A 26520-nucleotide genomic window follows, 5' to 3' on the forward strand; every position below is an offset into this window, starting at 1 on the left:
TACGAATTAAAACAATACCTATATAGCATGCTTTTATAATAAATTCAAATAATCACACACAAGCTAACTAGCAAACACAATCATCAATACAACGGTGTGAGAGAACTCACCTTGAGTGAGTAGTAAGGATTTCTAAGAATCAAATAATGCTACCAAGCTTGAGCAAACTTCAAAACCCCACCTAAGAAGGACTAAATGTTAGAAAGGAGAAGTAATGAAGCTATGAGTTGAGAAAAGAGTAATCACAGCAAGGTCTCTAAAACAGACCTGCTGTTCAAAACGGATTTACTCCAAAATCTAAAACAGAAACATAGCTTTAACTAAGTTTTATAGGAAACTATGATTGCTCAGGATTCCACAAATATAAAGAACTCATTCTAACTCCAAAAGATGAATTAAATATGAATTTTACAAAATGGTGTATCACTTCTGTCTCCAACAATACAGTCAAGTGATGTTGGCCAATTATACCCAACTTGTGAGTAGAATTCGTCCAAACAAAATTAAGAGACGTAAAGGACATACAAGTGAAAGTCTCAGAGTTGGAATTGAATGAAAAGCATCTCTCAAACTCCATATATAAAATTCACATTGTGGACAATCACAGCACTAGCAAAAGCTAGTGACTGCCCACTGACCTGGAGTGTGGATCCATTCTAACCAATTTATAATTGGAAATAACACCCCATATTATCCAGATCTTAAATTCATAATATAAGGAACATATATAAACTTGGAATCACTCTAGATCCTTTTCAAAGCCTTAGAAATGATGAAAACAAAATGACATATCAGAACAGACCCGGATCAGACCTAACAGCAAAGATGCCATTATTTCACATAGATAAAGCCCTTATCAGTGAGGTTGGCCTGGATAAGAAAGTTAGAAAAATCAGTTTGTGAACGTTTGGAACTGGTTTGGGGTCAGTTTGAGTTCTAGAGCTCCAAATATGATTTTTACAAAATGACTACAGATCTGATGGAAAACAGAATCGTAGCCACCCGTGATTCCTTTTTGGCTTATCCATCCTTCTCCTTTTGAAACACATTTTAAGATGTGTTCATCATCCCAATTCAGTCCCCATGATAATGGTGGTACTAAAAAAGGTTAGGGATCATTAGGATTTCATTTAGCCACAAGGATGTAATAATAATCAACATGAAAATAAACATAAGCACATAAAACCATCATTCTCCCTTTTAGGGTTTCCATGATCTTTTGGCACATGTAATCCCCTAGATCCATCATCCACCATATATGGGGTGAAGATAGCATCTTGAGATGATGTATAACATACAATTACAAATCAAATAAGAAGGAGAAGAAGTGAAGATGAAATCATAAAACTAGAACAAGGTTATGAATCAAGTTGTAAGACAGGATAAGGAGGTTCATACCAATACGAATCAAGGATGGAAATGAACAAGAATTAAGCTCCAAACAGCCCCTTGGCTTCTCTTGATCCCAAAGAGAGAGAAAGGGACGATTTTTGAGAGAGAGAGGGAGGGTTTAGAGTGTTTTCCTTGTGTGTGTTCCAAATGATTTAATTAACACATTAAGTACTATTTACTAGATGGACTTTGCAAATAGGCCCATAGCCCATGGACTTCAATAAAAGGAGTTTACAAGATGATCAAAAGAGTCCAATAACATAAGAAATCAGACATTGGTTAAATAAATTAACCCAAGGTTACAAGGATAATTAAATTAAAATAACCAAACGTACCGAGAAAAACTGGGGCGTTACAACTCTCCTCCACTAAGAACGGACTTCGTCCTCGAAGTCAACACCTAGAAACAGATCTGGATAATGAGCCCGCATCTCACATTCCGGTTCCTAAGTCCATTCCGAAACCTTCCTATGTTGCCACTGCACCTTAACCAGGTTTATAGTCTTGTTGCGGAGAGCTTTCGTCTTTCATTCTAAAATAGCGATTGGTTTCTCAACGTAATTGAGACGCTCGTCAATCTGTATGTCCTCCAGTGGTATCACAACAGTCTCATCAACAACGCATTTTCATAACTGAGATACGTGGAACGTATTATGAATTAGACTAAGCTCGTCAGGCAGCTCCAAGCGGTAAGTCACCTTTCCCACACGGGCTACAACCTTGTAGGGTCCAATGAATCGGGGTTCAATCTTTCCCCGATTCCGAAATCGAATCACACCTTTCCAAGGGGAGACTTTAAGCAACACATAATCTCCCACCTGGAACTCAAGATTGGAGCGTATTTTGTCGGCATAACTTTTCTAACGACTGCTCGCTGTGACCAAATGATCCCGTAGCACGATATCGGTACTCCCAAGTACCCTCTGCCCAACCTCGCCCCAACAAATGGGTGTCCTGCACTTCCTCCCATACAAGGCTTCATACGGAGGCATTTTAATGCTCGAGTGATAGCTGTTGTTATAAGAAATATCAGCTAGATGTACATGGTCATCCCAACTACCCCCAAAATCAATCGCACATGCCCTAAGCATGTCCTCGAAGGTCTGAATCGTCCGCTCACTCTGCTCGTCTGTCTGCGGATGGAAGGCGATACTAAAATGTAATCGTGTGCCCAATTCCTCTTGAAACTTCCTCCAGAACCGAGAGGTAAATCAGGTGTCTCGATCGGAGATGATAGAAACGGGCACCCCATGTAATGAGACAATCTCGCGAACAAAGATCTCGGCTAATTTCTCCGCCGATGAGCTCTCCTCTATTGCCAGAAAGTGAGCACTCTTAGTCAAACGATCAACAATCACCCATATCGTATCGGATCCTCGGGCAGTTCTAGGAAGTTTTGTAATGAAGTCCATGGTTAGATGCTCCCATTTCCATTCAGGAATCTCCAATGGTTGCAACTTCCCATGTAGTTTCTGGTGTTCCGCATTGACCTTCCGATAGGTCATACATTCTTCCACAAATCGAGCCACATCATTCTTCATTCCATGCCACTGGTAAGCCTCATGGAGGTCCCGATACATTTTAGTAGCACCAGGATGGATAGAAAATTTTGACTTATGAGACTCATCCATTAGGGTTTTCCGATTTCCCCTGGTATATGGAACCCAAACCCTACCGTAGCGAGTCAGCAAACCCTGCCCGTCTCGTTCCATCTTAGGCAACTCTTTCCCAATCTTCTCACGCCTGATGTTTTCCTCCAGTATTGCCATCTTTTGGGCATTCGGATTAGATCTAACAAAGACGACACCATCGTGATCCAGAGACACTTAGCTCGAATCGGTTCGGCAGATTGTTTACGACTGAGAGCATAAGCTACCACATTAGCTTTATCGGGGTGGTAGTGAATTTCACAATCATAATATTTTACCACATCCAACCATCGGATCTGCCTCATGTTCAAATCCCGCTGCTCGAACAAATATTTCAGACTCTTATGGTCAGTGTATATGATAAACTTCACTCCATAGAGATAGTGTCTCCAAATCTTAAGAGCGAAAACAACAGCCCCAAGCTCCAAATCATGAGTGGGGTAGTTTCGTTCGTGGGGTTTCAACTGTCGGGAGGCATAGGCTATCACCCTATCTCGTTGCATTAACATGGCACCAAGACCCTGAAGCGATGCATCATAGTAAACCACCATATCCTCAACCCCATCAGGTAAGGCCAAAATCGGAGCATCACACAATCGCTTCCTTAACTCATCAAACGCCAGCTGTTGCTCCGGGCCCCAAACGAAACTCATTGATTTCTTGGTCAATCGGGTGAGTGGTAAGGCAATTTTAGAGAAATTTTCAATGAACCTCCGGTAATAACCGGCTAAACCCAAGAAACTGCGAATTTCAGAAGGTGTTTTTGGAATCTTCCATTGTTTAACCGCATCAACCTTGGCTTGATCGACCTTAATACCATGTTTGTTTACCACATGCCCCAAGAACCGAACTTCTTCCAACCAAAATTCACATTTTGAGAATTTAGCATAAAGCCTTTCTCTTGCCAGAGTTTCCAGAATCTCTCGAAGGTGTTGTTGATGCTCCTCTTTGCTCTTAGAATAGACTAAGATATCATCTATGAACCCTATGACCGAACGGTCAAGCATCAGGCTACACACCCAGTTCATGAGATCCATAAATGCTGCGGGTGCATTGGTGAGCCCAAAAGGCATCACCACGAATTCAAAGTGCCCATATCGAGTACGGAATGTTGTTTTCTCAATGTCTTCTTCACGAACCCGCATCTGATGGTAACCGGAACGTAAATCAATCTTGGAAAACCAAGACGCTACCTGAAGCTGATCGAAAAGATCGTCAATACGTGGCAACGAGTACCTATTCTTTATCGTGCGCTTGTTTAGCTCCCTATAATCAATACACATTCGCTGGGATCTATCTTTCTTCTTCACAAAGAGAATAGGAGCACCCCAAGGCGAGCAGCTTGGCCGTATAAACTCTTTATCACTTAGTTCTTGAAGTTGACCTTGGAGCTCTTTCATTTCAGGTGGTGCCAAGCGGTAAGGAGATTTCGCTACCGGAGTCGCACCCGGCACCAAATCAATGCGAAACTCCACTTGTCGAATAGGTGGCAAGCCAGGGAGTTGCTCCGGAAAGACATCGATGAAGTCGGAAACAATAGGAACTTCGTCTAGTGCTATAGCAGAAGAGCAAGAAGCCATAGCCAGACGGGGAATGTCCCCCTGAATAATAAGTTCTCCACCTCTAGGGTTTCGAACACAAACTTGCTTCTTACGACAGTGGATTTCCGCATCAAACGCATCAAGCCAATCCATGCCTACGATAACGTAGAGCTCTCGCATCGCAATAGGGATAAGATCAATAGGGAATTCAACTCCCTAAAACCTGAGAGTGCAACCCCAATAAACATCGGTGACATAAATAGTGCGGTTGTCGGCAACTTCGACAACCATTGGGCGAGCCAATTTTCCGATACTACACCCCAACCGATTAATAAACGTGCGAGATACAAAAGAATGGGTAGCACCGCTATCAAACATAACAGCAGCAGGCTCGGAATCTAGCAAATAAGTGCCTGATTTACCACATACAATCATGTAAACAATTCTAACTACCATTTATTAAATAATGGCAGGAGAGAAAAAAAAAGAAATTTACCTGCCACTGTCGCGGTAATCACCGGCTCATCCGCAGTCATCTGGTGAGCACGACCTCGTGTCACCATAGTGGGTCCCTTAGAAGATGATGCAATTGCAGGATTTGTACCCCCGCCTCCTTTTCCAGCCTTCAACTTCGGGCATTCGGGCTTCTTGTGTCCTGTCTCGTTGCAGTGATAGCAGATGGGAGCAGCAGAAGTAATCTGAGGAATTGCAGTCGCAGAGGGAGCCCTATAATTCTTCCAATGATGCCCTGGCTTTTTGCAGTTGTAGCATATTAACGGATTTCTCTCGCCCTGACCTGAAGACGGCTTGTACTCATACCTTGACTTACCACCCTGCTTTTGCTTTTTCTGGGCATCTCCGGATGTCTTGGAGGAGGTGTCATTGGCCTTCCTCTTGGACTGGGTCTGCAACTCGATTTCCCTCCTCCTCGCTGCATCCATGATCGCAGATAAAGTCGGGAACTCCTGCATGCTAACGAATTCCCGAATCTCGGTATATAGAATGGTAGTGTATCAGGTGACCAACCATGCCTCATTCCCAGCAAACGAGGGACAAAAAGATAGCATCTCCAAGAACTTAGGATCCAGGTCGCTAACAGACTCGGTAGTTTGTTGTAAGGCCAAGAACTCTTGCTGCATCCGTTGCTGCTCCACCTTAGGCACATATTGTGCCTCGAACCTCTCCACAAATTGGGCCCAAGACATGGCCCTCACTTCTTCTTCGTTTAATAGAGCGGTGATGGTGTTCCACCATGTCTTTCCCCTTTTTCGCAGCTGATTCATGGCGATCACCACTTTGTACTGGTCCGGACACCCAACAGTCATGAAGGCGCCCTCAACATCTGACACCCAATGCTTAGTAGCAATTGGGTCGGATTCACCGTTCCAAAGAGGAGGGCTACACTTGCTGAACTTCTCGAAGTAGTATGCCGAATCCCGAACGGGCGGAGCCGGTAATGCTCCCCCGGGAATAGCTGCGAGGAGCTCATCCAGAAGAGCACTGACCTGGTTGATTATGTCATTGGTCACACTTGGGATTAGTTCGTTGAAAGCGTTATTGAATTCCTCAGCGACAATATCCCTAACTTGCTTCATTTGGAGCTGACTAAGTCGAGCAGGCGGAGCCATCTGTATCCGTAGAAGGAGGAAAATATTTAGAAATAATTCAGCCTAGATATTTCTAGGAAGACGAAACACTCAGCTTGCCGAAAATTTCTCAACCTTGCCCCGACACGAAACCGGCACCGATGTTTCAAATAGTAGGGGCCCTTCTACTACCTGCCACACAAGTTCCAATTTCGCATTCGCGTCTAGTTTAAAAATTTCCAGCTCGCTCTAGCCGTTAATTTTACATCTCACTCACATGTTAACATTAAATAAGTGTGTAATCTAGCATTTTAAGACTAGTAGAATCCAATTCATAGTCAACAATTTAACATAAACATTTAACATAAGAAATAAGGCTTACTTGGCTGGCCGACTGGCACACCGCGACATCTTCCACTACTAGTCTTCAGAAAGTTTGAAAAATCTTTTAAAAAGAGAATAAACTATTATAAAGCCTCAAATTTGAGTCTAGAACATCCACAAGAATGCCTAGTTCCCTCAAACTGTGGCTCTGATACCAACTTGTGACACCCAAATTTTTTTGCAAAAATTTTAAACTTTTAAAACCCATCTTACATTAAATTAAAACAACTGAAATAGTCATAACATAATCCATCTACTTAATAATCTTATAAAATAAGTGCGGAAGTAATAATAATAATAAGGTCCCAACAAAAATAACTAGTAGTGATGTCCCGGTGCTCCATGTCAAGCCTTAGCCTCTTTAATCTTAACACCTGAAAAGTTATATGGGAAACCGTAAGCACAAAGCTTAGTGAATTCAAACACATAAATTGTACTAACATTCATATTTACTAACCCTAAACCATTTTCCAATTATAGTTTTATAATAAGGGCAAAGAACGAATCAACGCCAGTAATACAAGAAGAACTTGTAGGTTTGAGCCGCACCGGGAAGATCCCGTATCACTTGGCCCTAATCACCGCACCTCACGATGAGTATTACGTTGGTGATCTTACCTACCCACCGCACCGGTAACTCCGTATCCTTTGGTGGTGTCCCCATATCCATGATTAGTTACATACAGTGCACATGTACGAATTAAAACAATACCTATATAGCATGCTTTTATAATAAATTCAAATAATCACACACGAGCTAACTAGCAAACACAATCATCAATACAACGGTCTGAGAGAACTCACCTTGAGTGAGTAGTAAGGATTTCTAAGAATCAAATAATGCTACCAAGCTTGAGCAAACTTCAAAACCCCACCTAAGAAGGACTAAAGGTTAGAAAGGAGAAGTAATGAAGCTATGAGTTGAGAAAAGAGTAATCACAGCAAGGTCTCTAAAACAGACCTGCTGTTCAAAACGGATTTACTCCAAAATCTAAAACAGAAACATAGCTTTAACTAAGTTTTATAGGAAACTATGATTGCTCAAGATTCCACAAATATAAAGAACTCATTCTAACTCCAAAAGATGAATTAAATAGGAATTTTACAAAATGGTGTATCACTTCTGTCTCCAACAATACAGTCAAGTGATGTTGGCCAATTCTAACCAACTTGTGAGTAGAATTCGTCCAAACAAAATTAAGAGATGTAAAGGACATACAAGTGAAAGTCTCAGAGTTGGAATTGAATGAAAGGCATCTCTCAAACTCCAAATATAAAATTCACATTGTGGACAATCACAGCACTAGCAAAAGCTGGTGACTGCCCACTGACCTGGAGTGTGGATCCATTCTAACCAATTTATAATTGGAAATAACACCCCATATTCTCCAGATCTTAAATTCATAATATAAGGAACATATATAAACTTGGAATCACTCTGGATCCTTTTCAAAGCCTTAGAAATGATGAAAACAAAATGACATATCAGAACAGACCCGGATCAGACCTAACAACAAAGATGCCATTATTTCGCATAGATAAAGCCCTTATCAGTGAGGTTGGCCTGCTTAAGAAAGTTAGCCAACTCAATTTGTGAACTTTTGGAACTGGTTTGGGGTCCGTTTGAGTTCTAGAGCTCCAAATATGATTTTTACAAAATGACTACAGATCTGATGGAAAACAGAATCGTAGCCACCCGTGATTCCTTTTTGGCTTATCCATCCTTCTCCTTTTGAAACACATTTTAAGATGTGTTCATTAGGGCTGTGCAAAAAATCGCACAAACCGCCCGCACCGCACCAAACCGCACCACATAATGCGGTTTAGAATTTCGCGGTGCGGTTTGCGGTTCATCATTTTATCAAACCGCACTATGCTGTGTGGTTTGCGGTTTGTATTTATAAAACTGCGGTTCAAACCGCACCGCACCGCATGTTATATATATATATATATATATATATATATATATATATATATATATATATATATATATATATATATATACTTTTTTTTTGTTATAACTTCAAATCACGATTTGGAAATGATGTATATAAATATATTTCTTACAATAACCAAATATCTATAACGTAACATTAAATCACTATTAGATCAAGGTCTCATGGTTTACAAGAATATATCAATTATAACGGCAATATAAAGCAATAACAATGATACTTACAAAACTATAGTAACATGAGTCATAATTTATTAAAAACGATTTAAATCGAAAACTGTATTTGTTTTTATAAAATGAAAGCAATCATTTTTTTTAACTCGGTCAGGTTTTTGGTTTTTTGATAGATTTAATGTTAAACAACTCATCAAACCGGACAAACCGCATAAACCGCCCGCATCAAACCGCACCACATCATGCAGTTTTGAACATATGTGGTGTGGTTTGCGGTTTCTAAAATATTCAAACCGCATATGCGGTGCGGTTTGCGGTTTTGACTCGAAACCGCACCAAACCGCACCGCGCACACCCCTAGTGTTCATCATCCCAATTCAGTCCCCATGATAATGGTGGTACTAAAAAGGGTTAGGGATCATTAGGATTTCATTTAGCCACAAGGATGTAATAATAATCAACATGAAAATAAACATAAGCACATAAAACCATCATTCTCCCTTTTAGGGTTTCCATGATCTTTTGGCACATGTAATCCCCTAGATCCATCATCCACCATATATGGGGTGAAGATAGCATCTTGAGATGATGTATAACATACAATTACAAATCAAATAAGAAGGAGAAGAAGTGAAGATGAAACATAAAACTAGAACAAGGTTATGAATCAAGTTGTAAGAAAGGATAAGGAGGTTCATACCAATACGAATCAAGGATGGAAATGAACAAGAATTAAGCTCCAAACAGTCCCTTGGCTGCTCTTGATCCCAAAGAGAGAGAGAAAGGGTTGATTTTTGAGAGAGAGGGAGGGTTTAGAGTGTTTTCCTTGTGTGTGTTCCAAATGATTCAATTTACACATTAAGTCCTATTTACTAGATGGACTTTGCAAATAGGCCCATAGCCCATGGACTTCAATAAAAGGAGTTTACAAGATGATCAAAAGAGTCCAATAACATAAGAAATCAGACATTGGTTAAATAAATTAACCCAAGTTTACAAGGATAATTAAATTAAAATAACCAAACGTACCGAGAAAAATCGGGGCGTTACAGATCCATATTTTTAATTCAAACTTTAAAGAGGGATGTCGTAATCAAATTCGAATCTATTTTAAGTAGGTAAGGCTTTTACCGATTTCAATCTTATGAAATTCCTAGATCTTTTGAGATTCATTGATTTCAATCTTATGCAAGTCTATTCAATACTAGTTCTATCACAAGTACCTATGAAACTTGGTAACAACTTTTTCGACCCTTAAAAACTACTAATTTTTAGACCTTAAAAAACTGAGGTTATTAAGTGGAACTAAACTGAAATTTGGTTAATAAGTTTATTATAAACAAGTTTCCAAAGAAATTGTCATGTAATTGCCTTATTATACATGTCATCAATCACATAGGGAAATATGTTAATTTAGGGAAATATGTTAATTTTACATTTGTATATACTACTTCTCTTCTTGAGTATATCACTTGAAAACTTTTCTTTTTGATCAAGGTTAAAATATTATCATTTTTTCCAACCAAATCTTTATCTTGATTTATTCATTGATTTTTTTTCATCCTGTAAGTTTTTTATCTATTAAATATTGTAGCATGGTCTCTCGAGTTGTGTACAATGGTTTGTTTAGAAGACAAGATTGGTTTTAATAATTTGAAAAACATTCATGGGTTTAAATGTCAAATCTTGAAATATTGTTCTTAATTTTTGACAGAAATGTATTGAAGCACATTTCTTAACTTTTTGAGGAGATTGGTCCACAATGATCTTGGATGGTGCCACAATATAAATGACAAATCAATATTAAAGTAATCCAATTTTTGTGTCTCAATTAACGGTGTAAGTTATAATCAAATGCAAACTAAAAGACTAAGTTATAAATTTTATCTTAGATAATAATAAACAAGAGATCTAATGTCCTTATTTATGTTTTTAAAAAAAGCAATGTTATTGTTATTTATTTTTTATTCTTAACTATAAATAAATCTTTATATATTTATATATAATGAAGTATGCTTCCAGACAAATATATATTTTAAAAATATAAAGGGATAATATTATCATATAAATCAATTCTACTCATTAATAAATAATGTGTTTTCAACTATTTATTTTTTTATCATGTCCCCAAATGTCTTCAATTTAGAAATTTGGAATGTTATTTTATTTTTAAATATATTTTCCTATATTATTTCAAATAGTTATGCAATTTTTTAAAAATCATGATTTGAGATATCCAAATTTATCTTGAAATTTAAAATATATGTTTATCCTATTAAAAAGTATATAAAAAGTGTTAGTAAATTTATGATTAATGATTATTTTTGTTATTATCTATGTTATTTTAATTTATCAAGCGTATACCACATGAGTTTTAAAGATGATAATTTGACCAATAAAACTTTCAAATATTATATATAATTAAATAAATGTTTCAAAATCTATGTTAAAATACTATATTTATTTTACTTATCAAATTAATTAAGGTTATTTACAGTTCAAAATACCCCACATTTATATGTTTCACATTTAATATTCTTTTTATTTATATAATAATTATAAACATATTAATTATGATTTCCACAAGTTATAAACTAGTGATAGAATATTTTATTTAATTTAGTACCTTGTTTCTTGCATATCACGTTGCGTGGTGCGTCAATGTAGATCGCAGGACTTTTTGTAGGAAACTTCAATACAAATTTTCTAATCATGACATTTTGTTCTATTAACGATTTTTTAGGGATACAAACAGGCACTCGTACACCCGAACTAATTTCATAAATGGTCTATGAAGTTTATAAAACATCAAGTCTAGTCCCTAAGAATATTTTTTGACGATATGGTTTTAATTTATTACATTTACGTTGTTTGTTATAGCTTTTTATTGTTTAATAATTGATTTAAAATTATTATTTTATCTTTAGTTTGATTTGTTTATTAATTTTATTTATAATTTCTAATTTAAATTAATATTTTAAAATTTAAAAACATCCAACTTTATACTTAAACCTTACTAACACCTTCTTACAATCCTACACTTTTATCATGTTGGACATACCTTCTTCCTAGAAAACACCCACCAGCAGTTTTCACATAATCGGTGTGTAACACCCAAAAATTTAAGCCAAATTTAAACTTTCAAAAACATGTTGAATTCATCAAAACAGTACAACTTTGTTTTCAAAATACATTTATATCAGAGTTTTCCCAGAAACATAACATAATAGGAGGAGTTATACGATCATGCCTTCGCCTTGCCGCAATCCCCTGAGGTACCTGAAACAATAAACTGAAACTGTAAGCCTAAGAGCTTAGTGAGTTACCCCCAAAATACCGATACACATACAGTCCACATAACCCTGTCACACCATAACACATCATAACAAACTGAGCAGAACAGCACATAGCGGGTCCACAACTTTACAGATTGGAATACCCCTGGGCCCACAGTGTGAGTTTGGAATGCCTACCGGACCCTTAGCTCACATCTGGATTGCCACCGAGCCCTCAGTACGAGTCTGGAATGCCTACCGGGCCCTCGGCTCGTATCTGGAATGCTCCCAAGTCCTCAATATGAGTCTGGAATGCCTACCGGGCCCTCAGCTCATATCTGGAATATTCTAGGGTTTGTTGGCTTCCGCACGGAGCAGTACAACCTCAACCCAACCCTCATAACATATCAACATGTAACAGATAATGCACATACAGGCAATCGATCAATATCACAGGTAGTCCTATAGGCCTACCCTCTAGCATGCATAACTAACTTATACTCAACATAATACGACGACTAGGATATCATATCCAATGGGTCGGCCTTGGTGCCTTAAACCCCTTAGTATAGTGAGGATAACTCACCTCGCAACTGTCGTCGGAAATAAGAAAGCTCAACTCCCGGGTCCAACACGAACTTCACCACCTATATGTACCATACAACCATATTATAAATCTCCCAATTACCAGAAACCAACAGAATTCAACTGGTCAACCCTTGGTCCAAGTCAAAGTCCACAGTCAGAGTCAACAGTCTATGTTGACTCGACTCGCCGAGTGCAGGTCACCGACTCGCCGAGTTCTTCCTAAATTCGAGAATCCGTGAAATCCTTAATTTGCTCGTCGCGGTTCCCTTTTAACTCGTCGAGTTCATACGTGGCCAAGATTTGTAAGAAACCCTAGCCAACTCGCCGAGTCTTCTAACAACTCGTCGAGTTCAAGGCAATCTTCAACGATCTCGCCGAGTTATTCATCCAACTCACCGAGTTCATGGCCATCTTCAACGGACTCGCCGAGTCCTTGCAGTTCTTAATCCATGCAGATGCTTTTTAAGCCATGGCAAGGTCCCAGATTACAAATCCAAGCTCCTAAGGCATGTTTATCACGTAAAGTTACAAACTTTACGCACATGCAAGGCTCTAAAGGCCCTAAATGATTAACCTAAGCTCTTAATGGAGTTTTACACCTTGGGAGAGTCTCATCCTTGAACAAGCTGGGAACTTTATGAATCTAGAGGTCAAGGGAAGTCCAGATCTGAAGTTACAACTTCAGATCTTAGCTTAAACATGGAGAGCCCTTCATAACACCCATCCAAGAGAGGTTCAAAAGAGAAAATGAGCTTAAGGAACAACCTAATACCTTCCAGAGAGAAATGACTGAGGAAATCCCTTAACTTCCCATGAGTTCCTAGCCTTGCTTTTCCTTGCTACCTCAAGTGCTTCCTTCTCCAAGGTTACTTGTAACATCACAAAATATAAAAACTTCCATAATAAAATCTCATATCAAAAACCAAAGTGTCAATAATCAAACAAAGTATCATAAAACCATATCAGAGTGTAATCCCAAGGATCCAGTGTGCGGAAAACATAGTGTGATGCGCTGCGACCAAGCCGACTCCTTTCCTTTGAAAAAATGTACCTGAAACACATAACACATAACACGGTAAGCATGCATGCTTAGTGAGTTCCCTAAAATACCACTTACACACATACGCCCTTCCAGATCATGACCCTCCGGTCCATGTGTCTCAGGGGACTTCCGTCCCAACCCGGTAAACCTTCCGGTTCATAACTCCCTGACCTTCCGGTCTACATCATAATGCCTTCCGGCCCATAACATAATGCCTTCCAGACCATATCAAGCATAACATACATAACACATACAAAATAGGTAACTAATCACATATAATGCATATATCTTATAGCATACCAGACCTTTCGGTCACACATAGATACCCTTCCAGGTACATCATAGTGAGAAGACTCACCTGGCACTGCTGAAGTCCCACAGACTCAATCCCACACTGCTGAAGTCCTGCAGACTCAACCCAGTTACCGGATGACAGATTCCCGATCTGTCAATATCAAAACATCACCCGATTAATAATTGGGTCCCACTACATAACCATAAATACATACTTTGAATAATTACTAAATTACCCCAAGTTTGGCTTTATTTAAGCCCAAGGCCCAATCCATAGGCCCAAAGTCAATTAGGAGTCAAAGCCCATCTATGGCCCAATTTTCCAAATTGTGCCCAAACCTCTTGCATGGGCCTTACCCTAGGCCCATTAAATCACTCTAGACCATTTGCTTGATCTTGGATAGCCTATTTAATAACCCAATCATCAAGGCCCTACTTAACCCATTAAAGACTTAATCCATTAAGGACTTAATCCATAAAGTCCAATATTGCATAAATTAATCTTTGTTAATGATTATTATTTGATATCTCAAGTTATCAAATAATTCTCGTGTGTGTGACCCGATTAATTCTTAAAGTTAGGTTTTCATTGGCATTAGGGTGTTCCAATCCAAATATTAGCCCATTTATCAATTTGTTGGCCTTTTATGACAATTAGGGATTTATTGGGCCTAATAAGCCCACTAAAATCTTATTAAGCCCATATGGGTTTTATTGGGTCCATTAGAGTCCATTAAGCTTCATTGGGTCCATTAGAGCTCCTTTGAGCCCATTAGGGTTTCTAGCACCTCAAACGAATCTATCACAAGAGGCAAAGCGCGCCACCACCCGACATGGCAGCCGGTGGCGGCAGCCACCACCCTAAGGTGGTGGTTTTCAAGTTCTTTTCATTATTCCTTTTTTTTACAATTACAATGTGAAATACCGAATTTATCCACACACACATACACTAAAATACACACACTAAAAACATAAACACACACAATGGTGGTTCATGGCGGCAGCCACCATGGCTGGCGGCCATGGTGGTTCTCTTCTCCATTCTCCGGCCAACAAAACACCCAACACAAGAACTACTAGTGGAGATGCAACCACACACCCAATCTGTTACAAAACGCCCCAACTACCCACCTATGTTGACCGGAGCAGCAATACATTGCATAGGCGGCGGCAACGAATCGGAAGGAGAGGGGTGGGGATTTGTGACCCCGACTGGTGAACGGAAACGGCAACAATCACACCCCATGAACTGCCCACTGCCCCAATGACCAAGAGCAGCCTTCAACGGTCACGGAATGGATGCAGCGGCGACGTTTCTGATGGTGCTGCGGTCCCAACACGATGACAACTTCCCCCATCCGGTGCCCAATCGCCTGTCACGGTGGTGCTTTCCCGACTACGTGCGACCGTCCGTGACAAGAACAATGGCGGTGAGAGAGAGAGAGAGAGAGAAGGAGAAGAAAGGAGGTTTGGTGGTCCTTGGCGGCGTACCAGCAACGAACGACAGCCGTGAAGCTCAACTCCTCAGGCTTTAGTGGACCTCCTGGATGGTTGCTACGATGGATAAATAATGGCGACGGACGCAGCTTCCATGGTGGTTGCCTTCACCGGCAACAATGGTTCGCCGGTTGCTTGGTTAGTCGGGGAAACAAGGGAGTAGCGGCCGATGGTGGGAGGTATAGGGGTGGCGGCTGTCTCTTTTTAGGGTTAGCATTTGAAGCGAGAGGGGTGACGGGTTATATACCCCGATCCCCCAAACTTACCTCCATAATGACGATTTTAGCCCCTCTTTTTCCATTTTCTTTAAAAATATGATCCAATATTTACACTTTCAACCCAATCCATGTAGATCCCTTACAATTTATGTCCCACAAATTATCAAACAGCCTCCAATATCTTAATTATGACATAATCAGGCCCTCCACCTCATTTCCTTCTAAATTAAATTAAATTAATTACTACAGAGCCCCTGTCTTTATAAATATTTATAAAATGAGTCCCAAACTCACGCTTTTAACCCCCGACTTCTAAAAATGTGGCAACTAACTCCTCGGACCCAACACTCTGCATATATAATAATTTATTTCAGGCCACCATTCGTTCATTAACTTATTTATTTAACTAATAAATAAACGGGTGTTACATTACTCCTCCAAGCTTGAACACACCAAAGAACACACACAATTTAGAGTTTGAGAGGGACAAGAAGCAGTAAGGGGAGGCTCGTGGAGGCCAATGATCCTTTAAATAGGGTGTAAAACCCCTAGAATTTAGGGTTTCATATGCCAGCTCCTACTCGCCGAGTCCCTTAGTGGACTCGCCGAGTAGGTCACTAAACACGCGTTCTCTTCCTACTACTACTCGACGAGTAGGGCAACTAACTCGTCGAGTAGGACATAAGGCCAATTATTCTTTATTTAAATTCATACCTGGAATCGGGGCGCTACAATTCTCCCCCACTTGAACTAGACTTCATCCTCGAAGTCTGCTGCGGTGATCAGTCCCGGATAATGCTCCCGCATTTCTGTCTCTGCCTCCCACGTCCATTCGGATCCCTTTCGGTGCTCCCATTGTACCTTCACCAAAGGTATTTCCTTGTTCCTTAGTATCTTCACTTTTCTCTCCAATACGGCCACGGGCCTCTCCACATAATTCAGGCGCTCATCAACCTGAATATCATCCAACGACACCACCGCCTCCTGATCCATGACGCACTTTCACAGCTGCGAAAAGTGGAAAGTGTTGTGTATCCGACTAAGCTCCTCTGGCAGCTCTAGCCTATAAGCCACCTAGCCAACCCTGGCAATGATCCTGAACGGCCCGATATATCAGGGAACCAATTTTCCCATCTTCCTGAAGTGGATCACACCCTTCCAGGGCGGGACCTTCAGGAGTACCATGTCCCCCACCTGGAATTCCAACTCGAATCAGCGTTTGTCGGCATAACTCTTCTGTCGACTCTGAGCGGTCTGCAAGCGCTGTCTAACTTGCTGGATCTTTTCAGTAGTCTGCAAGACTACCTCCGTACTACCCATCACCCTGTGTCCAACTTCGCCCCAACAGACCGGGGTGCGACATCTCTGCTAGTACAACAACTCGAATGGCGGGGCCCCAAGGATAGAATGATGGCTATTGTTGTAGGCAAACTTCGCAAGCGGTAGGTGAGAGTCCCAACTCCCACCAAAATCAATGACACATGCCCTCAACATGTCCTCGAGGGTCTGAATAGTCCGCTCGCTCTGGCTGTCGGTCTGCGGGTGGAATGATGTGCTGAAGTGCAATCGCGTGCCCAGCTCCTCGTGAAACTTTTGCCAGAAACGGGAGGTAAACCTAACATCCCGATCAGAGACAATGGAAACAGGAACCCCATGGCGAGACACGATCTCTCGAATGTACAATTCGACCAATTTTTCGACTGATGAGCCCTCTCGTATAGCCAAGAAATGGGCGCTCTTGGTCAATCAATCCACGATGACCCATATAGCATCAAACCCCTTTGCCGTCTTCGACAATTTGGTAATAAAATCCATCGTGATATGTTCCCATTTCCACATGGGAATCTCTAGGGGTTGCAACTTTCCAGGCGGCCTCTGATGCTCGACCTTGACCATCCTTAAGGTCAAGCACCTCTCAACGTACCAAGCTATTTCCCGCATCATGCACGGCCACCAATAACTCAACCTCAAATCTCGATACATTTTGGTGGCCCCCGGGTGAATAGAGAAATGAGACTTATGAGCCTCCTCCATAACCGTCTGTCTAACCCCACCCGTCATCGGGACCTAAACCCGACCACATCGGGTTAATAGTCCCTAACTATCCTGCACAAACTGGGAGTTCTCGCCTTTGATCCTCTCCAGCTTCCAATTTTTTGGGCGGATGCCCTCGACCTGGGCATCTCTGATCAAACCCACCAACGTAGAATCCACTACTATCCTCATACATATTGCTGGGGTGGAAGACCCTGCTGACTTGCGGCTCAAAGCGTCCGCCACTACATTCGCTTTACCGGGATGGTAAAGGATCTCGTAATCGTAGTCCTTGACTACGTCCAACCACCTGTGCTGCCTAATGTTCAGGTTCGGCTGATCCATGATATGTCTCAAGCTCTTGTGATCCGTGTAAATGGTATAACGGACCCCGTAGAGGTAGTGTCTCCATATCTTGAGGGCAAACACCACCGCCCCTAGTTCCAAGTCATGCGTAGGGTATCTCGTATCATGCGGCTTCAGCTGCCGCGATGTGTAGGCTATCACTCGTCCTCTCTGCATGAGGACCGCCCCTAAACCTGTGATGGATGCATCACAGAACACCACAAAATCCTCAACTCCCTCCGGGAGTGTCAATACTGGAGCCTCGCACAATTGCTGACGGAGGGTCTCAAAGGCCCTCTGATGCTCGGGACCCCATCGAAAATCCATTCCCTTCCTTGTCAGACGAGTGAGTGGCACTGCGATCTTGGAGAAGTCTCGTATGAAACTCCGGTAGTACCCTGCCAATCCCAGAAAGCTCCTAATATCTGAGGGAGATTTCGGAACCTCCCACTGCATAACCGCCTCGATTTTGGCCGGATCGACCAAAATCCCCTCTTGGTTAACGAGATGTCCGAGGAACTGGACCTCCCGTAACCAAAACTCACACTTCGAGAACTTGGCGTACAGTGGTTCCCGTCTTAGAACTCCCAACAGCTCTTGCAGATGTCCCTCATGCTGCTCTCGGGTCTTGGAATACACCAAGATATCATCTATGAACACTATGACCGAGCGATCAAGCATCGGTCTACAGACCCGATTCATCAGGTCCATGAATACCACTGGCTCGTTGGTGAGCCCAAACGGCATCACCACGAACTCGTAATGTCAATAACAAGTTCGGAACGCGGTCTTCTCCACGTCCTTATCTCTGACCCTGACCTGATGATACCCAGACCTCAAGTCTATCTTGGAAAACCAAGATGCACCCTGTAATTGGTCGAAGAGATCGTCTATCCTCGGGAGTGGGTAGCGGTTCTTCACCATCAACTTATTCAACTCCCGGTAATCAATACACATCCGGTGTGAACCATCCTTCTTCAGGACGAAAAGTATCGGTGCTCCCCATGGAGTACTGCTAGGTCGAATGAACTCTTTGCCCAACAGTTCCTGCAGCTGCGATGACAGCTCCTGCATTTCTAGTAGTGCAAATCGGTACGGCGCCTTAGCAATAGGGGCGGCACCTGGAACCAGGTCAATCCTGAAGTCGACCTACCTTTCTGGAGGTATCCCTGGTAAGTCCTCCGGGAATACGTCTGCAAACTCCCTAACCACCAGTATGTCGGAAACCAAAATGTGGTCCCTAGCTCGCGTATCTATCACATACGCTCGATAACCTGTACACCCGTGCTGAATGTACTGTCGTGCCCTGGCAGCTGAACAAAACCTTGTTCCCACTCTGGTGCCCTCGCCATATAAATCAGTTCTCCCCCACTTGGGGTTCGAACTACTAAACGCTGCCCCTCACAGTTGATCATGGCACCGAATCGACTGAGCCAATCCATGCCCACAATCACGCATACCTACCCCATGGGACTCGGAATCAAATCTATCGGAAACGATACCCCGGAAATCTCCATGTCACACCCTTGATAAACTGAAGAAGCAGAAACCCCGTGTTCGTTGGCGATAGACAATTGCAATGGACACTCTAACTCGCCCACTAGCGCACTGAACCCCTTACTAAATGTCTGAGATACAAAGGACCGACTCGCCCCCGAGTCAAATAAGACCAAAGTAGGCAAGGAGTTCACTAAAAACGTACCTAACCATAGGTGCAATAGATAAGAATGCAATAGATATAGAAAAACGAGATAAGGATAGAAACATACCAGCAACCACATCTGGTGCTGCTCTGGCCTCCTCTGCTGTAAGCTGGAAGGTACGACCCTGAGCCTTTGGAAGCTCTGCCTTGACTGGTCTCCTATCCATGATCCTCAAAGTAGTCGGCGCTGGAGCATGCACCGGCTTGGCGGCGAGTAACGGGCAGTTGGCCTTCAAATGGACAACCTGATCACAATGGTAACATAGCCTCATACTCTGAACTGGAGTGGCCTGGCGATAGTCCTTCGCGTAATGCCCCTCCTTACCACACTTGTTGCATCCACTACCAGCTCGACATACCCCATAATGACCCTTGCCACACTTCCCACATGTGCGGCTCTGCTGACCCCCAGTCCTCGTATCAGCGGTCTTAGACCGCTTCGGCGTCGGCTGAGAATGTGTCGGGGCTTGCCGCTGTTCTCTCAACTACTGCTCAATCTCTAACTCACGCCGTCTGGCAGCCTCCTGCAACTCTACAAGAGTATCACATCGTTGGGTAGACACAAACTGACGGATATCCGTCTTGAGCATGCTCAGATAACGGGTCATCTGAGCCTGCTCTGAAGCAAACTTCGGGCAAAACATTGCCCTCTCAATGAACATCCGGGTGATCTCCGTCACCGACTCCCCATCCTATCTCAAACTCAAAAACTCCTGCAACAATCGCTCCCGCTCAACCCGTGGAATGTATCGGGCACGGAACATATCCCTAAACTGCTCCCAAGTAACAGCAGCTCTCTGATCATCACAGTATGACCCAGTCGCAAGTCTCGACCAGTCCTTGGCCCCAGACCTAAGCAGGTTTAGAGCACACCTGACCTTCTGGTCAGCAGGACACGAGCAGGTGAAGAAACACCCATCCACATCTGAAATCCACCTCATAGCCTTGATGGGATCCCGCATCCCATCAAAAGTAGGGGGCTTCGTGTTATCAAAGTCCCTGTACTGAAAACCTTTACCAACTCCTCCTCCCGTCACTGATACAGTTGATGCAGCTGCTACGGCGGCTGTCTCTGCAAGGGCTGCATAGCGCTCATCAAAATACTCCACCATGGCGGTCTTGATCGACTCGAACATCTCCGGTAACTGAGCCCAGAATGCAGCAGCAACCTCATCATGCAGGATCTCTCGAATCCTGGTATCCAACTCCTCTGTAACCATCTGCACCACCAGCTCAGGTGTTGTCGGCCCCTCCTGGCTTCCATCCCCTGATCCTGAACCGGATCTAACCACGAAGCGCCTCGTCATCACCATTCTGAAACATATCACAAGATATCAGATAATTCATATAAATCTTTGGGAGCCAACTCCATACTAACCCTAGGGATTGCGACTTACTTGACACGCGTATGGATTCCGTGCTTTCAGTAGCATGGGCCCCTACTACCTTCCACACCTACCTATATTCGTCCCAAGTATCCCACAACACCCTATTAATATGCACAACATGGTGAGCGCTCAATCCTCACTCCTAGAGGAATGCTAAATATCTCATAACTGACCTCCTGGTCTCACTCAATCCCTCCTATCCATGAAACTTTCACCAACCCTGCAACACTAATGTATGCTAGTCATACATAATGCTGGACCCTATAGACTTTCGAATATCCAATCCTACCCCAAGCTCCCAGTCAAACAAGAACAGAACATAAGGTCAAATCAAACATTCTCAAGCTATAAGATCTTAATTATGTACAATTGTGATGCATACATTAGACAACTACAGTAATGATGTCAATCTCACAAAAGGAAGACCCTAGGCTAGCAGGCATCATGTATTCAGACAATTCTATCATGCAATCCCTAAAGATCCCTAGCCTAGCACTAACATGCTGTTCTACCATATCATATAATTAATTAACTTGTATGGTATTTTGGGGTCTACTTACTGGCTCCGACTAATCGTATCCCCTGCATCCTCCTTTACTTATTTTGAAAACCTTTTTTGAAAAAAAATCATTTTGAAAACCCTTTCCTTGATTTGAGACTGGAATCAACCGAGTGTTCCTCTAATTCACTCAAACCAAGGCTCTGATACCAAGTTGTAACAACCAAAAATTTAAGCCAAATTTAAACTTTCAAAAACATCTCAAATTCATCAAAACATTATAACTTTGTTTTCAAAATACATTTATATCATAGTTTTCCCAGAAACATAACATAATAGGAGGAGTTGTACGATCATGCCTTCGCCTTGCTGCGATCCCATGAGGTACCTGAAACAATAAACTGAAACTGTAAGCCCGAGAGCTTAGTGAGTCACCCCCAAAATAACGATACACATACAGTCCATATAACCCTGTCACACCATAACATATCATAACAAACTGAGCAAAACAGCACACAGCGGGTCCATAACTTTACAGACTGGAATGCCTACCGGGCCCTCAGCTCACATTTGGATTGCCACCGAGCCCTCAGTACGAGTCTGGAATGCCTACCGGGCCCTCAGCTCGTATTTGGAATGCTCCTAAGTCCTCAGTATGAATCTGGAATGCCTACCGGGCCCTCAGCTCATATCAAGAATACTCTAGGGTTTGTTGGCTACCGCATGGAGCAGTACAACCTCAACCCATCCCTCATAACATATCAACATGTAACAGATAATGCACATACATGCAATCGATCAGTATCACAGGTAGTCCTACAGGTCTACCCTCTAGCATGAATAACTAACTCATACTCAACATAATAGAACTACTAGGATATCATATCCAATGGCCCGGCCTTGGCGCCTTAGACCCCTTAGTATAGTGAGGATAACTCACCTCGTAACTGTTGTCGGAAATAAGAAAGCTCAACTCCGGGGTCCAACACGAACTTCACCACCTATGTGTACCATACAACCATTTCCATTAATCTCCCAATTACCAAAAACCAACAGAATTCAACTGGTCAACCCTTGGTCCAAGTCAAAGTCCACAGTCAGAGTCAACAGTCTATGTTGACTCGACTCGCCGAGTGCAGGTCACCGACTCGCCGAGTTCTTCTGGAATTCGAGAAGTCGTGAAATCCTTGATTTGCTCGTTGAGGTTCCCTTTTAACTCGTTGTGTTCATATGTGGCCAAGATTTGAAAGAAACCCTAGCCAACTCGCCGAGTCTTCTAACAATTCGCCGAGTTCAAGGAAATCTTCAACGAACTCGCTGAGTTGTTCATCCAACTCGCCGAGTTCATGGCCATCTTCAACGGACTCTCCGAGTTTCTCATTCAACTCGCCGAGTCCTTGCAGTTCTTAATCTATGCAGATGCTTTTTAAGCCATGGCAAGGTCCCAGATTACAGATCCAAGCTCCTAAGGCATGTTTATCACGTAAAGTTGCAAACTTTACGCACATGCAAGGCTCTAAAGGCCCTACATGATCAACCTAAGCTCTTAATGGAGTTTTACACCGTGGGAGAGTCTCATCCTTGAACAAGCTGGGAACTTTATGAATCTAGAGTTTTAAGGGAAGTCCAGATTTGAAGTTACAACTTCAGATCTTAGCTTAAACATGGAGATCCCTTCATAACACCCATCCAAGAGAGGTTCAAAAGAGAAAATAAGCTTAAGGAACAACCTAATACCTGATGGGTTTTGGTCATAAGACATCATATGTGCTCATACAAACCCTAATGCTTGGATCTAGGTTTCTCTATTGTACATGCTTTGAATCCAAGACTATAAACCCTAATTCTAACATATGGAAATTGACATTAACATATAATTAGGTTTAAGAACATACCTTGATTGTTATATAGCAATAACAATCCCAAATCTCCTTGTATTGACTTTGGAATGCTTAGAGTCACAAGTGTCACTCCTCTAATGGCTTACAAACACCATAAGTAAATGGAGAAGGTATAAGGAGAGAGGTGAGAGGTTAGAATTCGTATCTAGGACCTCTTGGGAAGGGATTCACGAATTCATGGCCCTAGGGGTGTTTATATAGGTGTAGAGATAGGGTTTCAGTCATTATCCTTATCTAGTTGATTATCCATTAAGCAACCAATAAGATAATCCTTGAATCCTTATCATACTCGAATTCTAAGGGATTTACACCTCAAATTCGTTCACCATATATATAAGATAATCCTTACCTTATTTTGTAACTATCACATAATTACAATTCAGCCCCTCTAGTTTAATTAATTACATTTGATCACAAAACTAATTCTTAATTAATTATTGACCAATATTAATTAAACAAATATGATTTCTCCTTTAATATATTATTCTTATAACATATTAATAAATCATATTATCCTCTCTCTCTTTATTCATTTCTCCAATCAAGTTGCTTTGGTGAAGGCAACCCAAAAGGACCATGCACCATCGGGTCAAGTACATACCAAAATAGTTATGGTCTTAGACACTAATCCAACAGTCTCCCACTTGGATAAGTCTAACAACTATTCTGCGTATGACTTCCGATCCTGATCTGCAATCGTAGCTTTCCAAAGCCGCTGTCAACTCTGATCATATCAGATACCGTGTCCTTAGATAAGGGATCATATATTCCTCCATTCTAGATATCGTATGAGATATGATTTCTAATCATTCTCTTTGTACTATATCTCGATTTCCGATTTATGACGACAGACTAACTGAACAAATCAAATTAGTCCTAGCCCGGCCGAGCATTTACGTATGTCATCACTAAACCATCGAGGGGCCCAAAGATATCGCTTTTATTCTTTGAATAAAAGGAACGGATAAACTTTGATACAATGCTTGCTTGCACTCACTCACCGAATTACACACAACAATATGTTTTATAACACCAAGTTACTGGTGCGTTTACATATTATCAATGTGCAACCGATTCGCAAGATACAACTCACACATCTCGGTTTCAAGAATATAAGATATTATCATCTCACTAATCACTCAAGATAGTGATCCAAGTGAGCGTGGGTTTAATCCAATGCTCAAATCATATTCATAAGCACTCATGAACGTTGCAGCAAACATTTGCTTATGTCTAATACTCTTTTAGACAATCTACACACCAATTCACGACAATCTTAATTCATACCTACTTCCAACATATGAACGACTGTGGCCCGTTTGAATAATTCGATTATTCTTAATAAACTCAATTATTCTGGAAGTCAAAACATGCAAGGTGAAACACAAGAATAATACTAATCCCATATGGCCTCAAACCTTTGAGTATAAACAAAACACGTTTTATTTATCACCATAGCGATTACTCATTATTTGTCGTTTCTGGTAATCAACTTCTTACTTGAATTCCAACACTTGTCCCATGCTCCTAGCATGCACACAATGTTTACCTATGGTTCTTACTTTTGTGAAATAGACAAATTGAACACGTTTCCAATCCTTCTCATTTTACAACTCCAAATCCATTTTCTTAAGTGTAAGAATATCAAATTCTTGTTACTTATAGAATATACTAGATTCTAACACTTTATGCAACAATCCTTTTGTAATGTCACTGCACCAAAGTCTCAAAGACTATTGCCAATGATATTACAAAGTCCTCTAACGTAGATTGTAACAAGACAATTTGTTAGATATGATGTCTCTCACTCAAAGTACATTCCTTTGAACATCCTTTTGCATAAAAGTTTCTAATCTAGACATAGATTCCCAATATTTACTTCCCAATATGGACACGCTTCCATATTTTCCATATGACAACTAATTTCTTAATAGAATCTTATCTATTCGTAATGATGTCGATATTGTCCATCCATTATGGAAACATTTCCATAATTTCCAATACTATACTTCCAACTACTCACAAGCAACCAATCCTCATCGAACTTTGGATTGTCCTTTGATAGTTGTTTAATTATTTTAGTCAAAACCGATTCTCGTCCCTTTTCCCTCTAAATGAACTAGACATTTGGGAAATTTTAGAATGGTCAAACATTAAAGCATTTGCAATCCATCCTATACCCGAAGCGTATGGGACACGACGCACAATGTTTTAGTTTCTATGTTGTCAAAATTCGAATTGTGAAGAGTAATGTCGTAATCATAATCGAAATTTTAAGAACACACTATGTACCTTTGACTAAATTTATTAACATTCCACAACCTAATCCTTTAGATTTGAAATGAAGCATAATATTCTCTCCTTTAATTATAGCAAAACAACCTTTCAACTCTCACAACTTTGCAAAGTATGACTCTTGTTTTCTATAATTAATATTGCCAACTATGCAATACTTGCCTTAATAATCATACAATCATAACATTTATGCTCCCACTATCATGATGATTATTATAAAACATAACACTTATGCTCCCACTAGCTTTGACATGTATTCATAAACATCTTAACTTTCAGAAAAACAATACTTATTGAATTTCTTAAGTTCATGTTTCTAATACTTAGTGCTTTGATAATCTTTTATCAAGGCTTCTTGAACTTATACACTTTTGCCTTAGATAGTTCATATGTGTGTCTTAACAATTAAGACTAATTGCCAAACCTCACAATTCAAATTATGGAAAGGGATGCCGTAACCATGATCGAATTCGAGAATGCAATTTTACAATCACTATCTTTTAAAATCTTTCTTAGTGAAAGCATTTCCTCACAATCATTTTCATGAAGGAGGAAATCTTATGACACTTAGATTTAAACGGTGTATGTGTTCCTATCCATGTGAATTTGTTAAAACCAAAGTTTACGACAAATTCAAACTCATATGGATCGAACTTCCTTAATCTTGATTTTCTTGCCTTATGGTAGCACAGTTGCCCACCACGTCTTCCAAGTAGTTAAGCAGCTCACTTTTTCCTATCAATGTACTTTCCATTGATCAAG

The 26520-nt window shown here is 41.1% G+C and overlaps 2 protein-coding genes across 2 annotated transcripts in view; one reads left to right on the top strand and one right to left on the bottom strand.

The window, feature by feature from the left end:
* Nucleotides 1-2603: 2603 nt before the first annotated feature.
* LOC145039648 (uncharacterized) lies at nucleotides 2604-4762 on the bottom strand. Its single transcript, XM_078987679.1, has 2 exons — nucleotides 4426-4762; nucleotides 2604-2704 (listed from the first exon to the last, which is right to left on the bottom strand). The coding sequence occupies exons 1-2, from the start codon at nucleotides 4760-4762 to the stop codon at nucleotides 2604-2606; spliced, it is 438 nt and encodes a 145-aa protein (XP_078843805.1).
* Nucleotides 4763-15449: 10687 nt separating this feature from the next.
* Nucleotides 15450-26520, top strand: part of LOC145039650 (mediator of RNA polymerase II transcription subunit 16-like) — a 37697-nt gene continuing 26626 nt past the window's right edge. The window contains 1 exon segment of the mRNA XM_078987681.1: nucleotides 15450-15514. Coding sequence (XP_078843807.1) covers nucleotides 15450-15514 — 65 coding nt within the window.

Source organism: Lactuca saligna, chromosome 4, assembly GCF_052625555.1.
Source record: "Lactuca saligna cultivar CGN05327 chromosome 4, ASM5262555v1, whole genome shotgun sequence".
Taxonomy (NCBI): Eukaryota; Viridiplantae; Streptophyta; class Magnoliopsida; order Asterales; family Asteraceae; genus Lactuca; species Lactuca saligna.

Excerpts from the sequence above, each read along its gene's own strand:
- LOC145039648 (XM_078987679.1), bottom strand. The coding sequence starts at position 4,762 with ATGCGAGAGCTCTACGTTATCGTAGGCATGGATTGGCTTGATGCGTTT. Across the intron at positions 2,705-4,425 it reads TGAAATGAAAGAGCTCCAAG|AGGAGAGCTCATCGGCGGAG; the intron begins GTCAACTTCAAG and ends TTCTGGCAATAG.